The 20,607-nt window shown below is 38.7% G+C and overlaps 1 protein-coding gene across 5 annotated transcripts in view; it reads left to right on the top strand.

The window, feature by feature from the left end:
* Positions 1 to 17,493, top strand: part of Kcnmb4 (potassium calcium-activated channel subfamily M regulatory beta subunit 4) — a 71,164-nt gene extending 53,671 nt beyond the window's left edge. For 3 of the 5 annotated variants that reach the window (XR_002395056.2, XM_087192420.1, XM_004845048.4), the window contains one exon: positions 16,967 to 17,493. Coding sequence is in view for 2 of the 5 variants with exons in the window: in XM_087192420.1 (XP_087048546.1) it covers positions 16,967 to 17,135 (169 nt within the window). In the remaining 3 variants the exon portion in view is untranslated. The remainder of the gene's footprint in view (positions 1 to 16,966) is intronic. The other 2 variants (XR_015443462.1, XR_015443461.1) reach the window with 1 other exon arrangement.
* The last annotated feature ends 3,114 nt before the right edge of the window (positions 17,494 to 20,607 follow it).

Below are 20,607 nucleotides of genomic sequence, written 5' to 3' on the forward strand. Positions count from 1 at the left end.
CAGTATTACCCAAACACAATGTATTGAAAAATCCATCTTTCCCACACTGATTTAAAATTTCAGATTTCTGCAAAATGGATACATAAGAACTGTTATAAGAATAATCTGTCTCAAATAGAAGAATGTAGATATCTTCTTTTCTCTGTTTCAACTGAAGTTTAAACACTTTGGCAAAGAAAAAACAGTCACAATCTTCTGTAAAATAAATAATGTACTTGGTAACTCAGAGAAACCACAGACGGAATTATCCTGAAAAACAGGAATACCCTTCTTAAGAAAAGCTCACAAGAATTTCTGGAAGGAAGCAGTGATCTAGTTTCCAAAAGGATGACCTCTGATGAAGTCAGGGAACTGCACATCCTCCTGTGTAGCATGGCTTCTCCCTGACAGATCAGGGACACAGGGCACTCGTCCTGAGCAGCTCCCAGACCGCAGTGGAAAAGGGAAAGGATTTCACATAAGTTTGATGAGTTTCTTAGATCTAATCTTCGAGAATATCTAACTAATTTAAAATTTCCCTTTCCATTGTTTTTCAGTGGAAGAACAATGAAAGATTTCTAATTATAAAGTCTTTTAATGCCCTACTGACCTTAGGATAAAATGAATTCACTAAGTTGCCTTTTTTAAAAGACAGATATTCTTAATGATCTTTCTAATTTGCAAGTCTTGACAACTACCCCCTTTTCCCCTGAAAATTCAGAAGCCATCTTAAGTAAAAATCTCTGATCTCACGATTTTAAGAATCAGAGGGCTGGGGATTTAGCTCAGTGGTGCCGCCGCCTGCCTCGCAAGTGCAAGGTCCCAAGTTCGATCCCAGGTACCAAAAAAGTAAAATAAAATAAAAGAATCAGATAGGTTCAACAGACAGATACATAAAAAAGTACCACACAGTATGTATAAATTTTTTTTTATAGTTGTATTATTCTGGGGAGAATAGAGCTACAATATTTTCCTGAGGACTTTCTCCAAAGACCTGGTTGACACAATTACTTGTCGGGGCTGCATCTGTGGGGGACAGTCATCTTAATCAGTAGTATCTTATTAGTTGTTGTTGTTGTTATTATTTGCTTTGCTGGAGATTATTTGCTACTTTGCTTTGCACAATAGCAAAGTGCTTTACCACTAAAGCGTGCCCCTAAGCCTTAATCAATAGGGAAATGTTTGCCAAGCATCACTACCATAATAATCTAATGCTGTTCAGTGATGGTTCATGCCAGGGGCACACCTATAATCCAAGCTACTCAGGAGGCTGAGGCAGGTTGATCACAAGCTTGAGGCTACCCTGGGCAATTTAATAAGAACCTGTTTTAAAATAAAATGTAAAAAGGGCTGGGGATATAACTCAGTGGTACAGCTCTTGGCTAGCATGTGCAAGGCCTTCAGTTCAACCCCCAATGAGACCAATATGTCTAAATAGATGGATGAATAGATAGACAGATGGTTTGTTTTGGGAGTAAGTTTAGTGTTGTAACTTCTTTTGTATTTCTAAACAAACATGTACTGTCACTGAATTTTTACATTTGTTCTTGCTTATCTCTGCCTGAGATGCATATAATTTGAATTGAAAATAATTATTTCCTTGTCAGACCTATTTTGTGTATTAACTGCTTCCTTTAAGCGTGCCTATGCAGGACTCAAATGCTGACTGTTAGAGACACAGGAAGCTGAGGTGAAATGAAGACATCTATATTAAAGATGTTGTCATTTGATCAAAAGAAATTTCCTGTGAATGCCTCTTTACAGTGTTTAGTTGAAGGAGATATTTGGGCAAGATACTGCTCAAATCATTTTTTGATTTATAATAATTATCATTCTTTATTGGGTACTAATGATTAGGAACCCATCTGGGCTAAGTACTTCGCATGCAGTATGTCATTTACTCTTCAGGAGTAAGGTAGATAGTATTATCCCCATTTTACAGATAGGAAAATTAAGGCTTGGAGAGACTAAGTATTTTTCTCACAGTCATTTAGTTAACAAGTTACAAAGCCCATATTCAAACCCAGGTTTGCCTAACTTAAATTTATGTTCTGCAACCCTGTCCTGAACTTGCAAGACTATTTAGCTTTCTCCATCAGAGTGGAACTAACTATATTTTCTCCTTATAATTAATTCAACTCTTTGTTTCTCCAAAATAATGCAACCTGCCAGTTTGCTGCATAGCCTGCAAAACTGAATGCAATTTTTTTTTTTTTACTGAATGCAATTTTTTTTGTATTAAATTCTTTTATTGGTACATGTTAGGTATACAACACAATTACATTTCTCATTGGGAATTGTACCTTTACATGATGCATCTTAGTTCTTATTTTTTCCCCATTCCTAGCCCTCCCTTCATGCCCTCCACCCTTCCTTATTTACAAAGACTTTATTTCCATTTTTTCCATTTCTCATCATTTTTCCTTTCCCTTCTTTCCTTTCCCCTGTGCCTCCCACTACCCCTACCCCTTTGGACCTTTTATTCCTATTTTACATTATCGATTATTCATTCTAATAATTGGTACATTTTAGGTATACAATATAATGACATTCATCATTGGAAATTTGCACCTTTACATAGTCTCTCATGGTTCTTGTTTTTCACCCTTGCCCAGCCCTCCCTTCAACCCCTCCAGCCCTCCCTATTTACAAAAATTTTGTTCCTATTTTTCCATTTTCTCATATTAATCCCATTCCCTTCTATCCTTTCCCTTAGCCTTCCCACTTCCTTCCCCTTTGCTCCTTTTCTTCCTATTTCACATGACCTATTATACATTTAGTCCTTATTTACACTTTCAGTTTCTCACACCAGAGAAACTATTCGGTATTTACACATGTGTGTCCTATTTATTTCACTTAAGAGTATCGCCTCAATGTGCATTCAGTTAGCTATAAATGTCTCTAATTTCTCATTTTTTATGGCTGAGTAGTACTCCATTTTATTAAAAAACCACATTTTCTTTATCCAGTCTCCAGTTGATGGGCATTTGGGCTGTTTCTAAGTTTTACCTATTACAAACTGTGCTGCTATGAACATGGGTGCACATATCTCACTGTGGTATGATTCTTTTAATTCTTAGGGGAAGATCCCCAGCAGTGGAATAGTGGGGTCAAATGGGAATTCCAATCCTAGTTCTTTCAGGTATCTCCATACTGATTTCCACAGTGCTTGCACCAGTCTACACTCCCACCAGCAGTGGAGCAGGGTTCCTCTTTCCGCTCAGCCCTGCCAGCATTTGTTATTGGTTGATTTCATGATAGCAGCCATCCTTTCTGGAGTGAAGTGGAATCTCAGCATTGTTTTCATTTGCATCTCTCAAATGACCAGTGATATTGAACATTTTATCATGTATTTATTTGCTATTTCTACTTCTTTGTCTGAGAAATGTCTATTCATTTCAGATGCCCATTTTCGGATTGGGTCTTTAAATTTGAGAGGTCTGATCTTTTTAAGTTCTTTATAGATTTGAGATAGTAGACCTTTGTCTGAGGAAGAGCAGGTGAAGATATTTTCCCACATTGTGGGTTGTCTCTTCACATTGCTGGTGGTTTCTCTTGCTGTGCAGAAGCCTTTTAATAAGAAGAGATCCCACTTGTTGATTGTTTATGCTAGTTTATGGGCAGCTGAGGTTTTGTTCATAAAATCTTTTCCTACACCGATGTCTTCAAGGGTTCTACCTAACCTGTGTTCCAACTGGTTCAGAGTTTCTATTTTAATATTTAGATCTTTAATCCATTTTGATTTTAGTTTAGTGCATGGTGAGAGATACAGGTCTACTTTTAATCTTTGGCAAGTTGAAGCCCAATTTTTCCAGCACCATTTATTAAAGAGGCTATCTTTCCTCCACTGAGGGTGTTTGGCTCCTTTGTCGAAGATGAGATGGCTGAGTGTGTCTGGCGTTGTTTCTGCATCTTCTAATCTGTTCTACTGGTCCTCAAGCCTGTTTCTTTGCCAGTACTATGCTGTTTTTATCACAGTAGCTTTGTAGTAGAGTTGCAGGTTGCGGATTGTGATACCCCCTGCCATGTCTCTGTTACGTAGAATTGCTTTTGCTATTCTGGGTCTCTACTTGTTCCAAATGAATTTTTGGATTGTTTTCTCAAGGTCTATGAAGTATGCTGCTGGGATCTCAATTGGAATTGCATTAAATCTATATAGCAGTTTTGGAAGTATGGCCATTTTCACTATATTAATCCTTCCTACCCAGGAGCAGGGGATGTCTCTCCATTTTCTGATATCATCTTCAGTCTCTCTTTTCAGAGTGCCATAGTTTTCAGAGAAGAGGTCTTTGATTTCTTTCATTAGGATGATTCCTAGGTATTTCAGTTTTTTGGATGCTATTGTGAAAGGAATTATTTGCCCTATTTCTCTGTCAGTGAGTCTGTCATTGGTGTAGAGGAAAGCTATTGATTTTTGTGTGTTGACCTTGTAACCAGCTATTTGACTGAATTTGGTTATTAAGTCTAGAAGACTTTTGGTGGAGTTCTTGGGGTCTTCTATATAGAGTATCATGTCATCTGCAAATAATGACAATTTGACTTCTTCATTTCCTATCTTCATTCCTTTTATTTTTCTCTTGTCTAATTGCTGTGGCTAATGTTTCCAGAACTATATTGAACAAGAGTGGTGATAGTGGACATCCTTGTCTTGTTCCTGATTTTAGTGTGAAGGATTTCAGTTTTTGACCATTTAGTATGATATTGGCTGTTGGTTTTTCATAGATGGCTTCTATCAGTTTGAGGTAGAGATCATCTATTCCAATTTTTTGTAGGGTTTTTATCATAAATGCATGTTGGATTTTGTCAAATGCTTTTTCTGCGTCTATGGAGATAATCATATGGTTTTTGTCCTTGGCTCTATTGATATAGTGTATTACATTGATTGATTTGCATATATTGAACCATCCCTGCATCCCTGGGATGAATCGCACTTGATCAGGGTGTATGATCTTCTTGATGATCTTCTGCATTCTGTTTGCCAGTATCTTATTAAGGATTTTTGCATCTATGTTCATTAGTGAGATTGGCCTATAGTTCTCTTTTTCAGTTGGGTCTTTCTCTGCTTTGGGGATCAAGGTGATGCTTGCTTTCAGGAATGAATTTGGGAGTATTGCTTCCCTTTCAATTTCATTGAAGAGTTTAAACAGTAGCGGCAGCAGTTCCTCTCTAAATGTCTTGTAGAATTCAGCAGTGAAGCCATCAGGGCCTGGGCTTTTCTTAGTTGATAAGTTTTTAATTACATTTTCAATTTCATTGGTTGATATTGGGTTGTTCAGAATTTTTAGGTCTTCTTCATTCAACTTTGGTAATTCATATGTATCTAGGAATCTGTCCATTTCTTCTGTGTTGTCCATCTTATTGGCTTATAGGTTCTGGAAGTAGGTATTGAGGATCATCTGGATTTCTGCTGGGTCTGTTGTAGTTTCACCCTTTTCATTCCTAATTGCATGGATTTGGGCCTTTTCTTTCCTTTTTCTGACAAGGTTGACTAAAGGCTTATCAATTTTGTTGATTCTTTCAAAGAACCAACTCTTGGCTTCATTGATTTTTTGTATCGTTCTCTTAGTCTCCATTGCATTGATTTCTCCTCTGATCTTTATAATTTCCTCCCTTGTATGAGCTTTGGGGTTGTCCTGCTCTTCTTTTTCTAGAAGCTTGAGGTTCAGCATCAGGTTGTTTAATTGGGCTCATTCTGTTTTCCTAATATGCATATTCACTGCTATGAATTTCCCTCGTAAGACTGCTTTCATTGTGTCCCATAGATTCTGATATGTTGTACTGTCATTGTCATTTAATTGAAGGAACTGTCTGATTTCTTCTTTAATTTCCCCTGTGACCCATTGGTTATTCAGAAGTGTGTTGTTCAATTTCCATGTGTTTATGAATTTTTTTGAGTTTCTTTTGCTATGGATCTCCAATTTCATTGCACTATGGTCTGATAATGTAGAGGGGATAACTTCAATTCCTTTGCACTTACTTAAACATGTTCTATGTGTGAGTATGTGGTCTATTTTGGAGAATGACCCATGTGCAGCTGAGAAGAATGTGTATTCTGATTTTGTGGGGTGAAAGACTCTGTAAACATCTGTTAAGTTCATTTGTTCAAGAGTTTGATTGAGTTCTAGTATTTCATTACTTATTTTTAGTCTAGCTGATCTATCTATTTGTGACAGTGGGGTGTTGAGGTCCCCCACTACAATTGTATTAGTGCATATATGGCTTTTCATGTCCATTAGTATTTGTTTTATATAGTTGGGTGCACTAGTGTTTGGTGCATAGATATTTATGATTGTCATCTCTTCCTCTTGGATTCTTCCCTTTACAAGGATGTAGTGTCCTTCTTCATCTCTCTTAATCAGTGTTGGCTTGAAATCTACTTGATCTGCCAAGAGGATAGCTACTCCTGCTTTTTTTCAGGTTCCCATCGCACGGAGTATTGTTTTCCACCCTTTAACTTTCAGTCTATGAGTTTCCTTTTGAATTAAATGTGCTTCTTGTATGCAGCATATTGTTGGATTTTGCTTCTTGACCCATTCTGCCAGGCCATTTCTTTTGATTGGTGAATTGAGACCATTAACGTTGATGGTTATAACTGAAACATATTGACTTGTCATTGCCATGACTTTTTCATTTTGTTGGGTTCTCCCCCTTTACATTTAATTTCTTGTCATGCCAGATGGGTTCATTCTGCTTTGCTTCCTGGGGCTGTGATCCTCAATGCCTGTCCCTAGGATATTGTGTAAAATTCTTTGGAGTGCTGGTTTGGTATTCACAAAGTTCCTAAGGTGCTCTTTGTCATGAAAGTATCTCATTCTTCCATCAGTTTTGAAAGATAGTTTTGCAGGGTACATCAATCTGGGTTGGAGGCTGTTTTCTTTTAGGGCTTGGAATATGTCACTCCAAGCTCTTCTTGCTTTGATGGTTTGTGTTGAGAAGTCTGCTGTGATTCTGATGGCCTTCCCTTTGTATGTGATTTGTTTCTTTTCTCTGACTGCTTGGAGAACTTTGTTCTGCTGTTGTGTTTCTGGAATCTTAGCAATTATATGCCTATGTGTAGATTTTTTTTGATCCAGGCTATTTGGAGTCTTATATGCCTCACTTATCTGTATGTCAAGCTCTTTTCCCCTGCTTGGGAAGTTTTCTGCCATTATTTCTGTGAAGAGATTTTTTTATGTCATCTCCACTCTCTCCTGTTTCTTCATTGAGCCCAATCAGTCTTATGTTATTCTTCTTTGCATCATCTAGCAGATGCTGGATTGATTTCTCATGTTCCATTATAATTTTGAAGCAATTTTTCTTTTCCTGGTCACTAATTGCAGTCTTATCTTCTATATCTGAAATTCTGTCCTCACATTGGCTCCTTCTGCTGTGTAGACTTTCAATGGAATTTTTTCATGTCCTGGAAATCTATTTGCATCTGTTTTATGGATTCCATTTGTTTCTTATGTTGGGATTCCATCATGTTCCTGAGCTCCTCTCTAGATTTATTAATCATGTCTTGCACTAGGGGCACAATTTCTCCTGTTATCTGAGAAATTATTTCTGATTTCATTTTTTCCAGATCCCCTTTTGTTGCCAGTTCAGTGGGTCCAGGTGGTTGAGTATCAGAGTGTTCCATCTCATTTCCCTTTGGGGTTGCTGTAGGTGATCTGGAAGTCTGATTTTGAGACTTATTTACCTGTTTTCTCATTTCGACTGGGGCAGGGGGCTGTTAGCGCCTGCACGGATTACCTCCTCTGAGCTGGGTGAGGTGGGACAGGGGCCAGGAGCAGCGGTAGGGACAGTGACCCAAAAGCCCTTTCCGGTGGGCTGGGAGCAGCCGGAGGGATTTTGGCCGCGAAACCCCTTCCTCTGGACCAGGAGCAGTGGGATGGTGGCTCAGAAGCCCCTTCCTCTGGGCCAGGAGCAGCGGGACAGAAGGTGGCCCAAAAGCCCTTTCCTCTGGGCTGGGAGCAACGGGAGGGATGGTGACCGAGAAGCCCCTTCCTCTGGACCAGGAGCAGTGGGACAACGGCTCAGAAGCCCCTACCTCTGGGCTGGGAACAGTGGGACTCAGTACCTTGGTCTGGTGCTCTGGTGTCCTCTGTGCCTTGGTAATGTGGAATCAGGTGGCTGCCTGTCTGCAGCGGGCTGATTTGGCGTCTTCTGCGTGACTCAGGACCTCAGTAGGGCGTGCACAGACCTGCCTGTCTGCAGCAGCCTGATTCGCATGTTCTGCGCCACTGGGCACCTCGGCAGGGTGTGGGCAGACCTGCCTATCTGCAGTGTGGTGATTCGGCGTCTTCCTTGTGACCCAGGACCTGAATGCAATTTTTTATCTCTAGGTACTGCAGGTTTGGAATTGATTTAAATTCCTTGACAAAGAGCAGATAACTCTGTGGAGCAACTCATGTACAGTGACACATTACTATTGTAACTTAATCTGCTTGGAGAAGACAGTTAAGGAGAAAGCAAGGATGTGAATAACATTTATAGATCTATAATCAGCATTTAATTCACAGATAGGAACTTTCTGTGGAGCAACACATTTTTTGGTTGTTTTGGTTTGCTTTGGTTTTTTCAAGACAGGGTCGCACTACGTAGTCCAGGCTAGCCTTGAACTCACTACATAGTCCAGGGTGGCCTTAAACTTGCGTTGATCCTCCTGCCTCTGCCTCCAGAGTGCTGGAATTACAGGCATGTGCCACCGCTCCTGGTCATGAAGTTAATATAATCACCTACCAAGCTTTTAAAAGCTTTAACACAATATCATTACCAGATCCACATGAGCAAAAATGAACTTATAATGCTATAGGGGAGGGAAAAAACTTTGATCTCTACTCTTGCAAGTTTAGTGCTTAAGGATTGTGAATTAAACTAATGAAAGATAAATTAACAGGAGAAAAAGCATACAGTTTTTGAGTACTATATTTTTATGTGCACAGGAACTTCAAAGAAAACAAGAGAGAAGTGATAGATTCAAAGGTTACATATTTAACTTAGTAGGGGCCAGGGAGGAGGAAGAAAAGGCTTCAGTGGGAGCGATTTTTAGGAGGGTGCATGTACCATAATGTTTGTCTTTGCAGGCATCGCTGGTCTTCCTCTCTTCTTGGGGGCCATGAAACTACTCCAGAGAGGAAATTTATAGTGGCCTCACATCTCAGAATTTGCTGTTGTTGCTCAGATAAAGGAAACTCTTAGAAGGCCTCTTTTAGCATATGCTGAATTTCAGATGTCTTCCAGGGGCCAAAGTAGGTCCCGATAGTAAAGCAACTCAACATAAGAAATACTGCAAAGGATCTTTACATTCTGGTTCCTGTATTCCCACTCTTGTTAATCAGCTGATCAAGTGCTTTCCCATCATCACTTAGGAAGGCAAGTGTACTTGTCTCTTCTCTTGGCAAAGTCTTATGATTGCCTCCAAGAGCAACTACACATTTAGCTACTTACTCTCAGCAAGGGCAACTCAGTTATGCCAAAACAATTAAATTTTTTTTGGTGTTGAAGAAGCAAACTCATCATGCATGCTAAGCACATTCTCTATCACTGAGTTATAACACTTTAACATGTTTTAGTATAAAATAAACTTTTGAAATATTTTAACAACCATTAGTCAGCAGATCAAATCAGGTATTTTGCGGGGTATGTTTTAATTCCTTCTAAAAAGCCCATAGTATGTAGTCTTGCTAAAACCCACAACATTTAATAATACCCTACTATAGTTTAGGTCTTGAATGTCCCCAAAGACCTTTGTGTTACTCATGTCACAGGGTGTGGTTACTGGGAGATAGTGGTGTTTTTGAGAGATAGGGCTTAATGGAGGTCTTTATGTCATTGAAGGCATGCCCTTCAAGGGGATGGTATGATCTGGGTCTTTCTTCCCTCTCTTTTGCTTCCTGGTGATGAGGTGAGCAGCTTTATTCTGCCATACACTCCTGGAGTGTGTCACTACAGGCCCACATTAATGGGGCCAACCAACTGGGACTTGAACCCCTGAAATTGTGAGCCAAAATAAGCCTTTTCTCTTTATAAGTTAATTGTCTCAGGCATTTTGTTATAATGATGGGAAGCTGATTAACACATAACCACATCAAGAATTTCTAGGTTAGATATCAATGACTGATAATTTCTGCCTGAAAATCTGTAACACAGTAACCAGTGGCATTTCATTTAAATATTTGTTTATACATTTGAGACTTATGTGGAAAACTTTCGGAGGCTGTCTGAAACCCAGCTCCAAGCAGATAAAGGTACCTGGGGAAGAACACTTGTCAGAGTTTTTGGTTTTCATTATAAAATTTCATTTTGTCCCCTCCATATCAGGAATATAACCTGACAAAGGTCACAGAGTGCTTGCGCTCCAGGCTCCTCAGTGGTTGGAATCTTAAACTGTGTACAAACTAGGCTGATATATTTGATGTTTAAAAGCATTGGTTAAATCAGTAATTGTTCCCAGGTGTGAGCAGCTGTCAGCATTGCCTGGAAAGCTCTTTGAAATCTTTGTCTGATGCAGTAGATCTGAAGCCTTGAAATCAGTATTACAAAAGCTCCTCAATAATTTTATTGTTAGTCAGCTTTGTAAACCTGCTGTTCAGGGCCTTTTAAATGTGTTTTACAGATTACTTTATGTGAAAGCACACAGAATTTTTCTTCTAGCTTAGTGACAGCCAAAAGGTTATTCTGACAAACTGTTGTTTCCTTTTCTTGTAATAATGGCAGTTGGGTAACTCGTTGTCCCCCCCCCCCCCCCCCCGCATTGGGTGCTTGGGAGACTCAGAGATACATTTCATTTGGGCTGACTTTAGTAACTTTTCTTAACCTAGAGCTTTTACTTTTTCCTCCATTCTAATTACATCACACTTGTTCTTTACACTCAGACTAAGGATTTTATTGTGTTGACATATTTGTTATCTATTTCAGATTCTTTTTTGAAAATAGGTCATGTTATAAATAATTAAGATTTAAAGCAGGCCTAGAAAGCACTATTCAAAAGGCCTGGACAATGAAATGATCACATTTTTGGTATCTTTTGGTTCTGCTACTATGACAGAGGCCTGGCGTATGGGAATGAAGTTATGCCTGGAATTATTTTGATTGAAGTAATGATAAAGCACTTTTAGACTTTTAAGATTTTATCAAAATGCATATGTGCAAATTCCTGTAATGATGTAGTACTTTATTTTTCATAGAAATATCAGTAAAACTTTACAACTAAAAAGTTTCAATGCTTTATAATATACCTGATATGTAAATATAAGCACTTAATTGATACTTGTGTGTGTGTGTGTGTGTATGTGTGTGTGTGTATGTGTCTATTTTAAGAAAGGTTGAATGAGTTTCCTAAAGATTGAGAGGATTGGAGGTAGGTATGCAGCTCAGTGATAGAACACATGCTTAGCATCAGTCCCTGTCATATATTCTTACACACACACACACACAAGAATTAAGAGGATTTAAGAGGATAAATTAGAAATGTGTAAGAAAAAAAGGCAAGGCAATAGGAGTGTGGTTGGCATAAGAAAGTTGTATCATTGTGTTGAGATAGGCCAAATCTTAACTTTCTAGCTGACTACATGAAAAGAAAAATTATCTGCTGAGAGCAACAGGAAGTACTTATGATAACAAATCTAGAAAGGTCTCTGTTTTCTCTAGGATCTCATGGAGAAAGCACTTTGAATTGTGTCATCTTGTCTCTTGTTTTGGTATAGTTTCCATCATCCAATACTAGTAAAATTATTGTTTTTTGGGGGTTTTTTTGGTACCAGGGATCAAACTCAGATCCTTGTGCTTGCGAAGCAGGTGGCGCAACCACTGAGCTAAATCCCTGGCCCAATACTAGTAAATTATAATGCAGTTCAAAGTTTTATATAAATTGATCAAGTTTAAGTTATTTCCCCTCCTATTAAAGAAGGAGAAAGATCACCATTTTCTCTCCCTATTAGTCAACAGAACATACACTGCAGAATGGAAGGACTCCCATTTGATGAGATAAAGTCAAAGGAAGTATATTTTCTATATTTTGGGTGATATATAACAAATCTTTGTCTTTTTATCTCATTTGACTACCACCACTTCTAGCCAGTGGAGTATCTTTCTCCCAGCTAGAACAGAGGGCCTTCTGTGGACCAGTTTAGCACATAATCTGTATATTCATCCCTTAGTTTGTATCTGTCTTTCCCCTCCCAGCCCTTTGTCTTACCCCAGATTTCCTTTCTACAGTATAAATTTGTCATAACAGTATGTGGAGATCACGAAAATTACCTGGACATGAGTGTCAATTAGGCACTTTGGGATATACCTGGCTAAATATCTTCATATTTCTTACTGCATTTTAAAAAACTGTTACAACTTTAGACAATGCTTCTTTATAGACAGATTCACCCAGAGGGTTTTGTTTTTTTAATGCAGATTTCTGGATCCTTCAACTTTGAATTCTAAAGTAGTGTTATGGTTTGTGTTTAGATGTCCCCCCAAAGCCTCGAGCAGATGAGGTGGGACTGTCTTTTTCAGAGACAGTTTAATCTAGCATGATGCTGGGCTTAAGGGTGTGTGATTACTGAACCACTCACTACACATGAGTGATTAGTTTGGCACTGCCCTAATCCTGGTATCGAATAAGATAAAAGGGACAGAAAGACATTGGTAACCCTCTCCTGATACCCTTGCTGCCTTGTGTGCACCATCTCGTTTCTCCTCTGTGATGCTTGTTTGCCATCCCAGCCTCGGAGCGAACTGATTATGGACTGAAACTTCTATGAACTATAAACCAAATAAACTCCTTCTCCTCTAACTTTGGGTGCTGGATATTTTGTCTCAGCAATGAGAGGAAAGTAGCTAACACATATAATAAATGAAGGGTAAAACTCAGAAAACAAATTAGAAAAGTACTATTATAACTGTCACAATATACTTTGAAAGTTGGGAAAGTGCCAATCCTTTAGAAATTTCTGTGGTTACTTACAGCACTTTCTCTTTTTTTGTATCTGTACCTCTCTCACCTAGGATCTCACCTAGGATTATCTGTACCTCTCTCATCCAGAATTTCTGTGTGCTGTACAAGAACCCTCTTGCTTACTTTTTAAAAATCCTTAGGCATAAAATAATCATCTTTTTTTTGCATGTATATTTTAAATGTTTCTCTTCAGTACCTACTGTATAATTATTGCAACTGAATTCGAAGTCCAGACTCTTTTACAGTAATTTTTTGGCTAGCCAATCTGAAAGCTGCTTGACTGATAAAATTAGAGGAAACTGAGGCAAGGGACTGCCTCCAACTAAGGCATTGCAATCCCAGTTTCAATAAGCCAAATTTAGGACAAAGACCAACTTAGAGGAATCTCAGTAAATCATATAACCAAGTGATGAACCTAAGCACTGTTACTCAGAGGAATAAGTTTTTCCTATTGAAGGAGACTGTGGGGGAATCTTAGCATTGCATGAAATGGAAATAGACATGAATTATCTGTAAAGAAATGTGTGTATATTTATATTTAATATTTCTACCTCAAAAAGGGCTTTTGAAGCAGTTACAAATTCATTATGGCTCACTGAAAGTGGATGGTATTGTTTTATCATTTGAAATAAAGTATTGCCTCCAGGTTTGTAGGGGAGGTAGAATTCCAAGAAATGCCTGAACAAAATAAGTTTCCCAGGCTAGCATTTTCCAGTTGTTATAACCCTCCCCCCATTTTTTTTACTCACATTTGTTTTCAATACATGTTCTAAAGACTATTTGAAAAAACAGGTATAGTGGTTCCAACGACCCTCATCTGGGTTATTTTTCTGGCTCAATTGTATAATATTGTGTTAAAGGATTGAACATCAGTTGTAATGACTGGAGAAGGAATACTAGAGAGGATCCACATTGAAACATTTTACTAAAAAAATTAGCTGCAAAAAACATATTACTTATGGAAATTACATGCATATTTACTAAAATAGTGTTAAAAATCCAAGTCCTCCACTCTTTCCTCTCCCTTTTTTCTTCTTTTAGACACTTTAACCATTTAAAAGTACAGTTTAGTGGGCCGGGGATTTAGCTCAGTGGTTTCGCTGCCTGCTGCGCAAGTGCAAGGACCCAAGTTTGATCCCCAGTACCAAAAAAAAAAAAAAAAAAGTACAGTTTAGTGGTGTGTTAGTCACATTTCCATTGCTATGACAGAATACTTGAGAGCAGCATACTTAAATGAGAAAGGGTTTGTTTTGGTTCATGGTTTCAGAAACTTCAGTCTGTGGTCCTTGTGTCCTGCTGCCATGGACTTGTGATGAGGCAGAACATTATAGCAGGGTGCATGTGGTATGAAGCCAAGCTGCTCACTTCCTCATTGCCAGGAAGCCAAGAGAGGGAGACTGAGAAACAGAGGAAGTGTCCTGGGACAAAACATACCCTTCAAAGAGATACCGGTGATGCCCTACTTCCTCCAGTTAGGCCCCACCTAATTTCTGTCATTTTTCAGCACTGCATTAAATTATGTCCATCACTGGGTTAATCCATTGATGATGTTAGAGTCCTGGTGATCTGGTCACCTCCCAAAGGCCCTGCCTCTGAACATTGCTGCATTCCCTTCACTAAATGAGCTTTTGGGGGACATTTCAGGTCCAAACCATAGCAAGTGGTTTTAAGTACGTTCACTCTGTTGCTCACCTCCTCATCCTCACAACCTTTTGATGAATCTAGAGCTCATCTTTGTACTGGTAGATTCTAGAGGAAAGAAGAGACTTTCCCAGAAAGAAGATAATCAGAAGACAGCTTTTACCCTTGCACACTTAGCTGTCATCGCTGACAGCTGTGGTTACTTGGAGCTGAGAAAAGAATCATGGCAGTACTGGGAAAGGGGATTTCAAAGGCTGAAATTGTGTTTCTGACTGTCCTGTGTGTACTCTGCTTGTTTTTGAACCTTGGCCTCTACTTTTCAGATCCCAGTCATACTGTGTCTTTACAGTATGTATGGACAGTAAGGCTGCAAAAGGGGCAGGCTCATCAGTAGCAAGCAGTTATTTAGCAATCACTAAAAGAGGTAATCAAAAAATATAGTCAATGAAATTTTTAAAAATGTGTTATAGGGCCAGGAATTTAGCTCAGTGGTTCCACTGCCTGCCCAGCAAGCACAAGGTCTCGAGTTTGATCCCCTGTACCAAAAAAAAAATATGTTATAGTAAAAGACACATTGCCACTAACCCTCCTCAGGCTACTCCCCCTTGTTTTGAACACATTCTGTTATTCATGCCACTTTCTGAAGTAGTTTTGGAAGTTCTCTTTCATGTCTTTATGAGATATGATCAAAATACAGTGAACTCTACTGCTGAGTGCAATCTAATGAAAAGGCAGGCTCATAAAAACATTATGGTGAGTCCTCATCCACCACTTTATTCACCTGCTTTGGCACCATTTGACTTCTGGCTCTTCCCCAAAGTCAAAGTGACCATGAGAGGTAAACATTTTTAATCAATTCAAGACATCAAGGCAACCACATAGTGCAATTAAAGACACGTGTATGTGTAGAATAACAGGAAATAGCAAAATCACAGCCCTATTGGACTTTGTAGGGAAAAGGATATGCACATTAATATGTGTACATAAACCCAAGCTTTGAAGAATATGTTGCCATAGGATTCAGTAACTGGAGTAATTTCTGCAAACTGCGATAATATTAGCTTTAATTGTTACAATGACTTGACACTCATTTAATATAAATTATAACTGAAATATTGGGAAATAAAATGCCATTAAAATCTCACTCTGTGTGCAAAATTTGAAATTATGCAACAGAGAAAAACAGTGCAAGGATAAGAAATTTTCAAAACCAGTCTGTATAACTGTTTCTGTTATGCTACATGAAAACTTCACTACAGGTAAAAAAGAAGTACCCAGTGGCCTTTTTCATTCCTCTGAGAAAATAGCTTCTGAATTATGAGAGCTGTGACTAATGAGTGCTCCTCAGCAATGCATTTCTCTGTTAAATGCACTGTCCCTGTACTCTGAAGCCTTTGATGTTCTTGAGGGCAACTGGACAAATTATTCTGCACTATTTTCTTCTTTTTCTGGAGGAGGCACAGCTACTCTAATATAACTGAACAAAACTTCCTGCAGATGAAATGGAAGTATCTGGTAAAATATAAACCTTTTATATGAAAGCTCAATTCCCAGGATCCCTCTAGTGCTAAAGATGAGAGACTATGGCTTGAGGAGCATATCTCATTTTTACTTCCTATCAAGGATACCAGTACAAGACTTGAAAAACAGCCCCACATTGATAAGACAAATATGCTACCAAGATATTTCAAGATTTATTAAGATAAAGTGATCAAGGTTGGGGATAGGTATCATTGATAGAGTGCTTGCCTACTGTGTGCAAGGCCCTGGGTTCAGTCAGTACCCAGTACCACAAAATTGGGGGTGTGGTCAGTGGTTCAGAGTGATGGCTAATCCTGACACTCAGGAGCACAGAAAAATACATTCAGTTCAACCATTGTCCATTTTTAATAAAAACCTGAAGTTCACACAGCAAAACTGTCTGTCTTTCTGACTAATCCAAACAGTGGCTTTAACTGACATGTTTTTCTGAATTAAGTTTATCTGGGTCTGACCTAAGTGCTGAAGTCTAGTTTAGGTTTGTTAGCGAAGGCCCATCCATCAATAATTTTTAGAGTAATTCAAGTCCCTTGATCAATGAATATTACAGGATAAGTGAGAAAACTGAATACATTAAACAACTCAAAATGGGGGAACATAATAGCACAAGTGATTGCTGCACTTTTGACACATTGCAATATGCAAATTATAGGTGATGTACAAATTTGCACCAATTACTTGATTCAAGAGCCCATAATTTTTGAAATGGATTTGAATCACAAAGTACAGTATTTGTAGTCAGAATGAGGACTTCATTTTCAAGGATGATTATTCCCTTTGGGCTGGGAAACAAGAGCTTGGCTCCTGATTGCAAAGGATTTTCAATGCCATGCTAAGGCAGTTGACCACTCTTTCTCATTCTCCACTGTCTTGCAGACCAGATGACGTGCTCCTGCACCGCACACATGATGAGATTGTCCTCCTGCATTGCTTCCTCTGGCCCGTGGTGACATTTGTGGTGGGTGTTCTCATTGTGGTCCTGACCATCTGTGCCAAGAGCCTGGCGGTGAAGGCAGAGGCCATGAAGAAGCGCAAGTTCTCTTAAAGTGGAGCAGGCTTGTGGGAAGCATAGCACAGAAGCTGCCCATGTAGGCACACGCGCACCTGCAGAGCCCGCGTTTCCTGGTGCAGGAGATGGAAGGGGCACGACAGCTCTCCGAGAGGCTCCTCCCTCAGTGGCAGCAGAAACAGGCACAATTGGAAGACTTGGAACTTCATCACTTATATTCCATGTGTCATAGTGATGGCTAAGGGTCAAGCCCTTAGCTATATGGAGCAACTGTTTGAAAAAACCCTATAAGAAGTTGATTTTCTTTGGAAAGTAACAGTATATTATTGTATAGCGTAGTATACAAACCATTATGATTTATGCTACTTAAAATATTAAAATAGAGTGGTCTGTGTTCTTTTCTATTTTCTTTTTTATGCTTAGAACACTAGGGTTTTTTAAAAAAAAGATTTTCTATTTCTTATTTGACTCAGTGGATTTAACTTATACTTAACAATAGAATTCCTGCAGAACTCTTGACCTTACTGCATAACCTTCAGTTTCCATGAGTAAAGAGTATCTTTTGACTCCTGCTTGAACAAAGGAATTATGCATTGGTAACTCAGTCTCCACTCACTCCTTTCTCTTTCCCTCAAGGGTAGGGGAAACATTAACCACCTTCTGACTTTACTTCATTACTATTGTTCACCAGATTCCATCTTTAGAGATGAGGATTCTAAAGAAAGCCTTCCAAGCTCTGAGAGCACAGGGCTCCTTTATTCATTTGTTTGTTATTTTTGTTGGATTTTTATCTTGGTGCAATAAAATATACATTATGTGAGGGAGACTCTTCAGCTTATAGCTAAATGCTATTGTCATTTCTCATTTCTTTTAGGTCAGGGAACAATTCAAAGTTAGTTGAAGCATTTTTTTTTTTTGTTTTGCCCTTGCCTTGATGTTTTGGGTATTACAATAGGAAGATTACAGCAACTGTTCAGAGAAACATGGAGATGCATCACTGTTCCACTTCTGTGGCTGAGATTTCTGTGTCTTGATCAAAAGTGCACTAAGGAGTACATTCTTCTTTGCTTCCATTCATAAACTAAAATTCTGAATATCAGTCGCAGGTCTCAGAGAGTATCACACCTACCATATTTATTTACCACCTTGAATCAAGCCTTTGTTTAGACAAAATGTACATTTTTAGTAGAGGAACAACTGACATAATGTTTTTTCTTTCTTATCTTCTACAAATATTTTCCTATTAGAATAATGGCAAACTAGAGTTTAAGAACAAGTTCCTCTCAGTTTTTTTCCCCAGGGCTTTAGAACATCTCTATTATTGGAATACTGTTTTCTGACTTTCAGTGTACATACCTGTATTTTCAAGTTATCAAGGATGTCCTGGTCCTCTGTGGAAGAATGTTGGATGAGTACAATCACTTTTTTTTTTAATCACCTTTTTTTTAAATTGTTACAGGCCTGTGAAAAGTGGCCTTGAATACATTATTTGTGACATCCTTTGAGGCAGCTAACTACTAACTACCTTGACTTCAATCCCAGTTTTCTGTTGCTGGATCCTTGTTGTCTTAGCAACACAGCAAACTATTCTGAAGCATAGACTAATAGGAAACTGGGAATCAAAGGAAATCATCATCTTTGCATCACATAGTGGGAAATGAAGTCACTTTATCCATTCTATCTTTATCCATTTATGTATGATTAATCAATTACAGAGAGTAGATCAAACTTAGTAGTGTATGGACATATATCTGTGTTGGAAAAAAATTTTGACATATACCAGTGTGAGTCTTCATTTGTCAGTTTGATACTCATGATTTATATTAACCAGATACTTCCTTTTGACCCCATAGAATATATACACCTGCATTCTGTAGGTAGAGAGGAAAAGCATACTGAATGCATAAGGTCACAATTAGGTTTAGGGTCTGACTTGTTTACAGTCAGTTAAATTTGAGGCTTCTTATTTATACTAGGTTTATTATTCAGCATTCCCATTGGTGGGACAAAATACCTGATAGCTGCTATTACAAATGAGAGGTTTAAATTTGCTAACAGTTTCAGAGGGCTCAGTCCACAGACCAGTGGAAAGGCAGGAACATCATGGCAGAAGGGAATGAGGGAGCAAAGCCACTCATTTCATGGCAGCCAGGAAGCAGAGCCCAGGGGAAGAGAACCAGCAAGAAATATTACCATCAAAAGGCAAAGCTCCAGTGACCTGCCTCCATCTGGGCCCAGCTCCTAAAAGCATATTTGGCTATGAACATCAGTATATTAATCCCTCATGATCCAATAACCTCTGTAGGAGTCTCCTCATCCAGTGAAGTTGACAATTAAGATTGACTGGCACACTTGTCATTAAAGGTAAAACCTAAAAGAACAAGGAGAGGACATTTTAAGATTGTAAAAGGTAAAGAAACTTCTTAATATTTTCATTTTCTTTTTGAGCTGCTATAACATAGGACCCCAAAATATGATGACTTGTGTAAAACAAGTTTATTTCTTCCTCACGCAGCTAGCCCAAAGGACTATAGTAGATAAGTGAAGAATAGATTGGCCATCTCTGTTTCACAAGTTATTGATCTAGCATTTGTCTGCCTTGTTTTCTGCATTAACAAGGGACTTGTACATTCCATGGGTCACTGCTGTCTCAAAGGACATCCGCCTTCCATCTTGGAAAAGAAAGTTGAGAGCAAGCTATTTCCTTTCCAGGAACTTTTGCCCATCACTCCTATCCACAGTTCATTCATCAATACTTACTACAGAGCTATATCTAGTTTCAAGGAAAGCTGACACTTGTTATCTCCAGCTAGACATGTGTCCTACTGAAACTCCCCAGAGAAAGAAAAAAAGAGGGAAAATTAATATCGGAGTAAAAGATAAGAAATGTGGACAGTAATCAATGGCCCATGCCATGATGAAAATCTGTTGAGCAGGCATGGCAAAGATCCCTTGCTCTGACAGGGAATAATTCTCTTGTCCAGTGTCCTCTCTGGCTCCTAGTTTGAGCTCTAGGAAATTCTTGCTAATCAACCTCCTCATCCACTTTAAGAAGTATTACAGCTTCCAGTCCCCTTTCTTACCATTTCTGCTGCTGCAGATTCATAACCCCAAATTGCCTTAGGAATTTAAGTCTTAGTATTAAGCAAACACAGACTTTCATAGGCCAGGGTTAAAGTTCACTTGACTGTCATGAAGACTCAACTCCATTTTTAATGGATTTCTGACCACTTTCAAACTTCACCATTCCCCTTTCCCCTTACATTCCACAGCTGGATGACAAAGCTGATAAAAGCCTGGGTGGCTCTTCCTTTGGCTTCAGAAGTTCAAATCACACAAATCCTGGCCTTCTTACAGTAACCTTCACCTCAGCCTCTCACCCAAGAATAAATTCCAAGCCAGTTTTACCATTTCTAGACCCACTTGGGAACATGTTCTGTTTCCCTAGAAAGTCTCAGTATGTGAATAATAACCTTTTCATAGCCTCGTGTGTGTGTGTGTGTGTGTG

This window comes from Heterocephalus glaber, unplaced genomic scaffold (assembly GCF_053883595.1).
Source record: "Heterocephalus glaber isolate CG9 unplaced genomic scaffold, H.glaber_assembly_v1.0 deba00001571, whole genome shotgun sequence".
Taxonomy (NCBI): Eukaryota; Metazoa; Chordata; class Mammalia; order Rodentia; family Bathyergidae; genus Heterocephalus; species Heterocephalus glaber.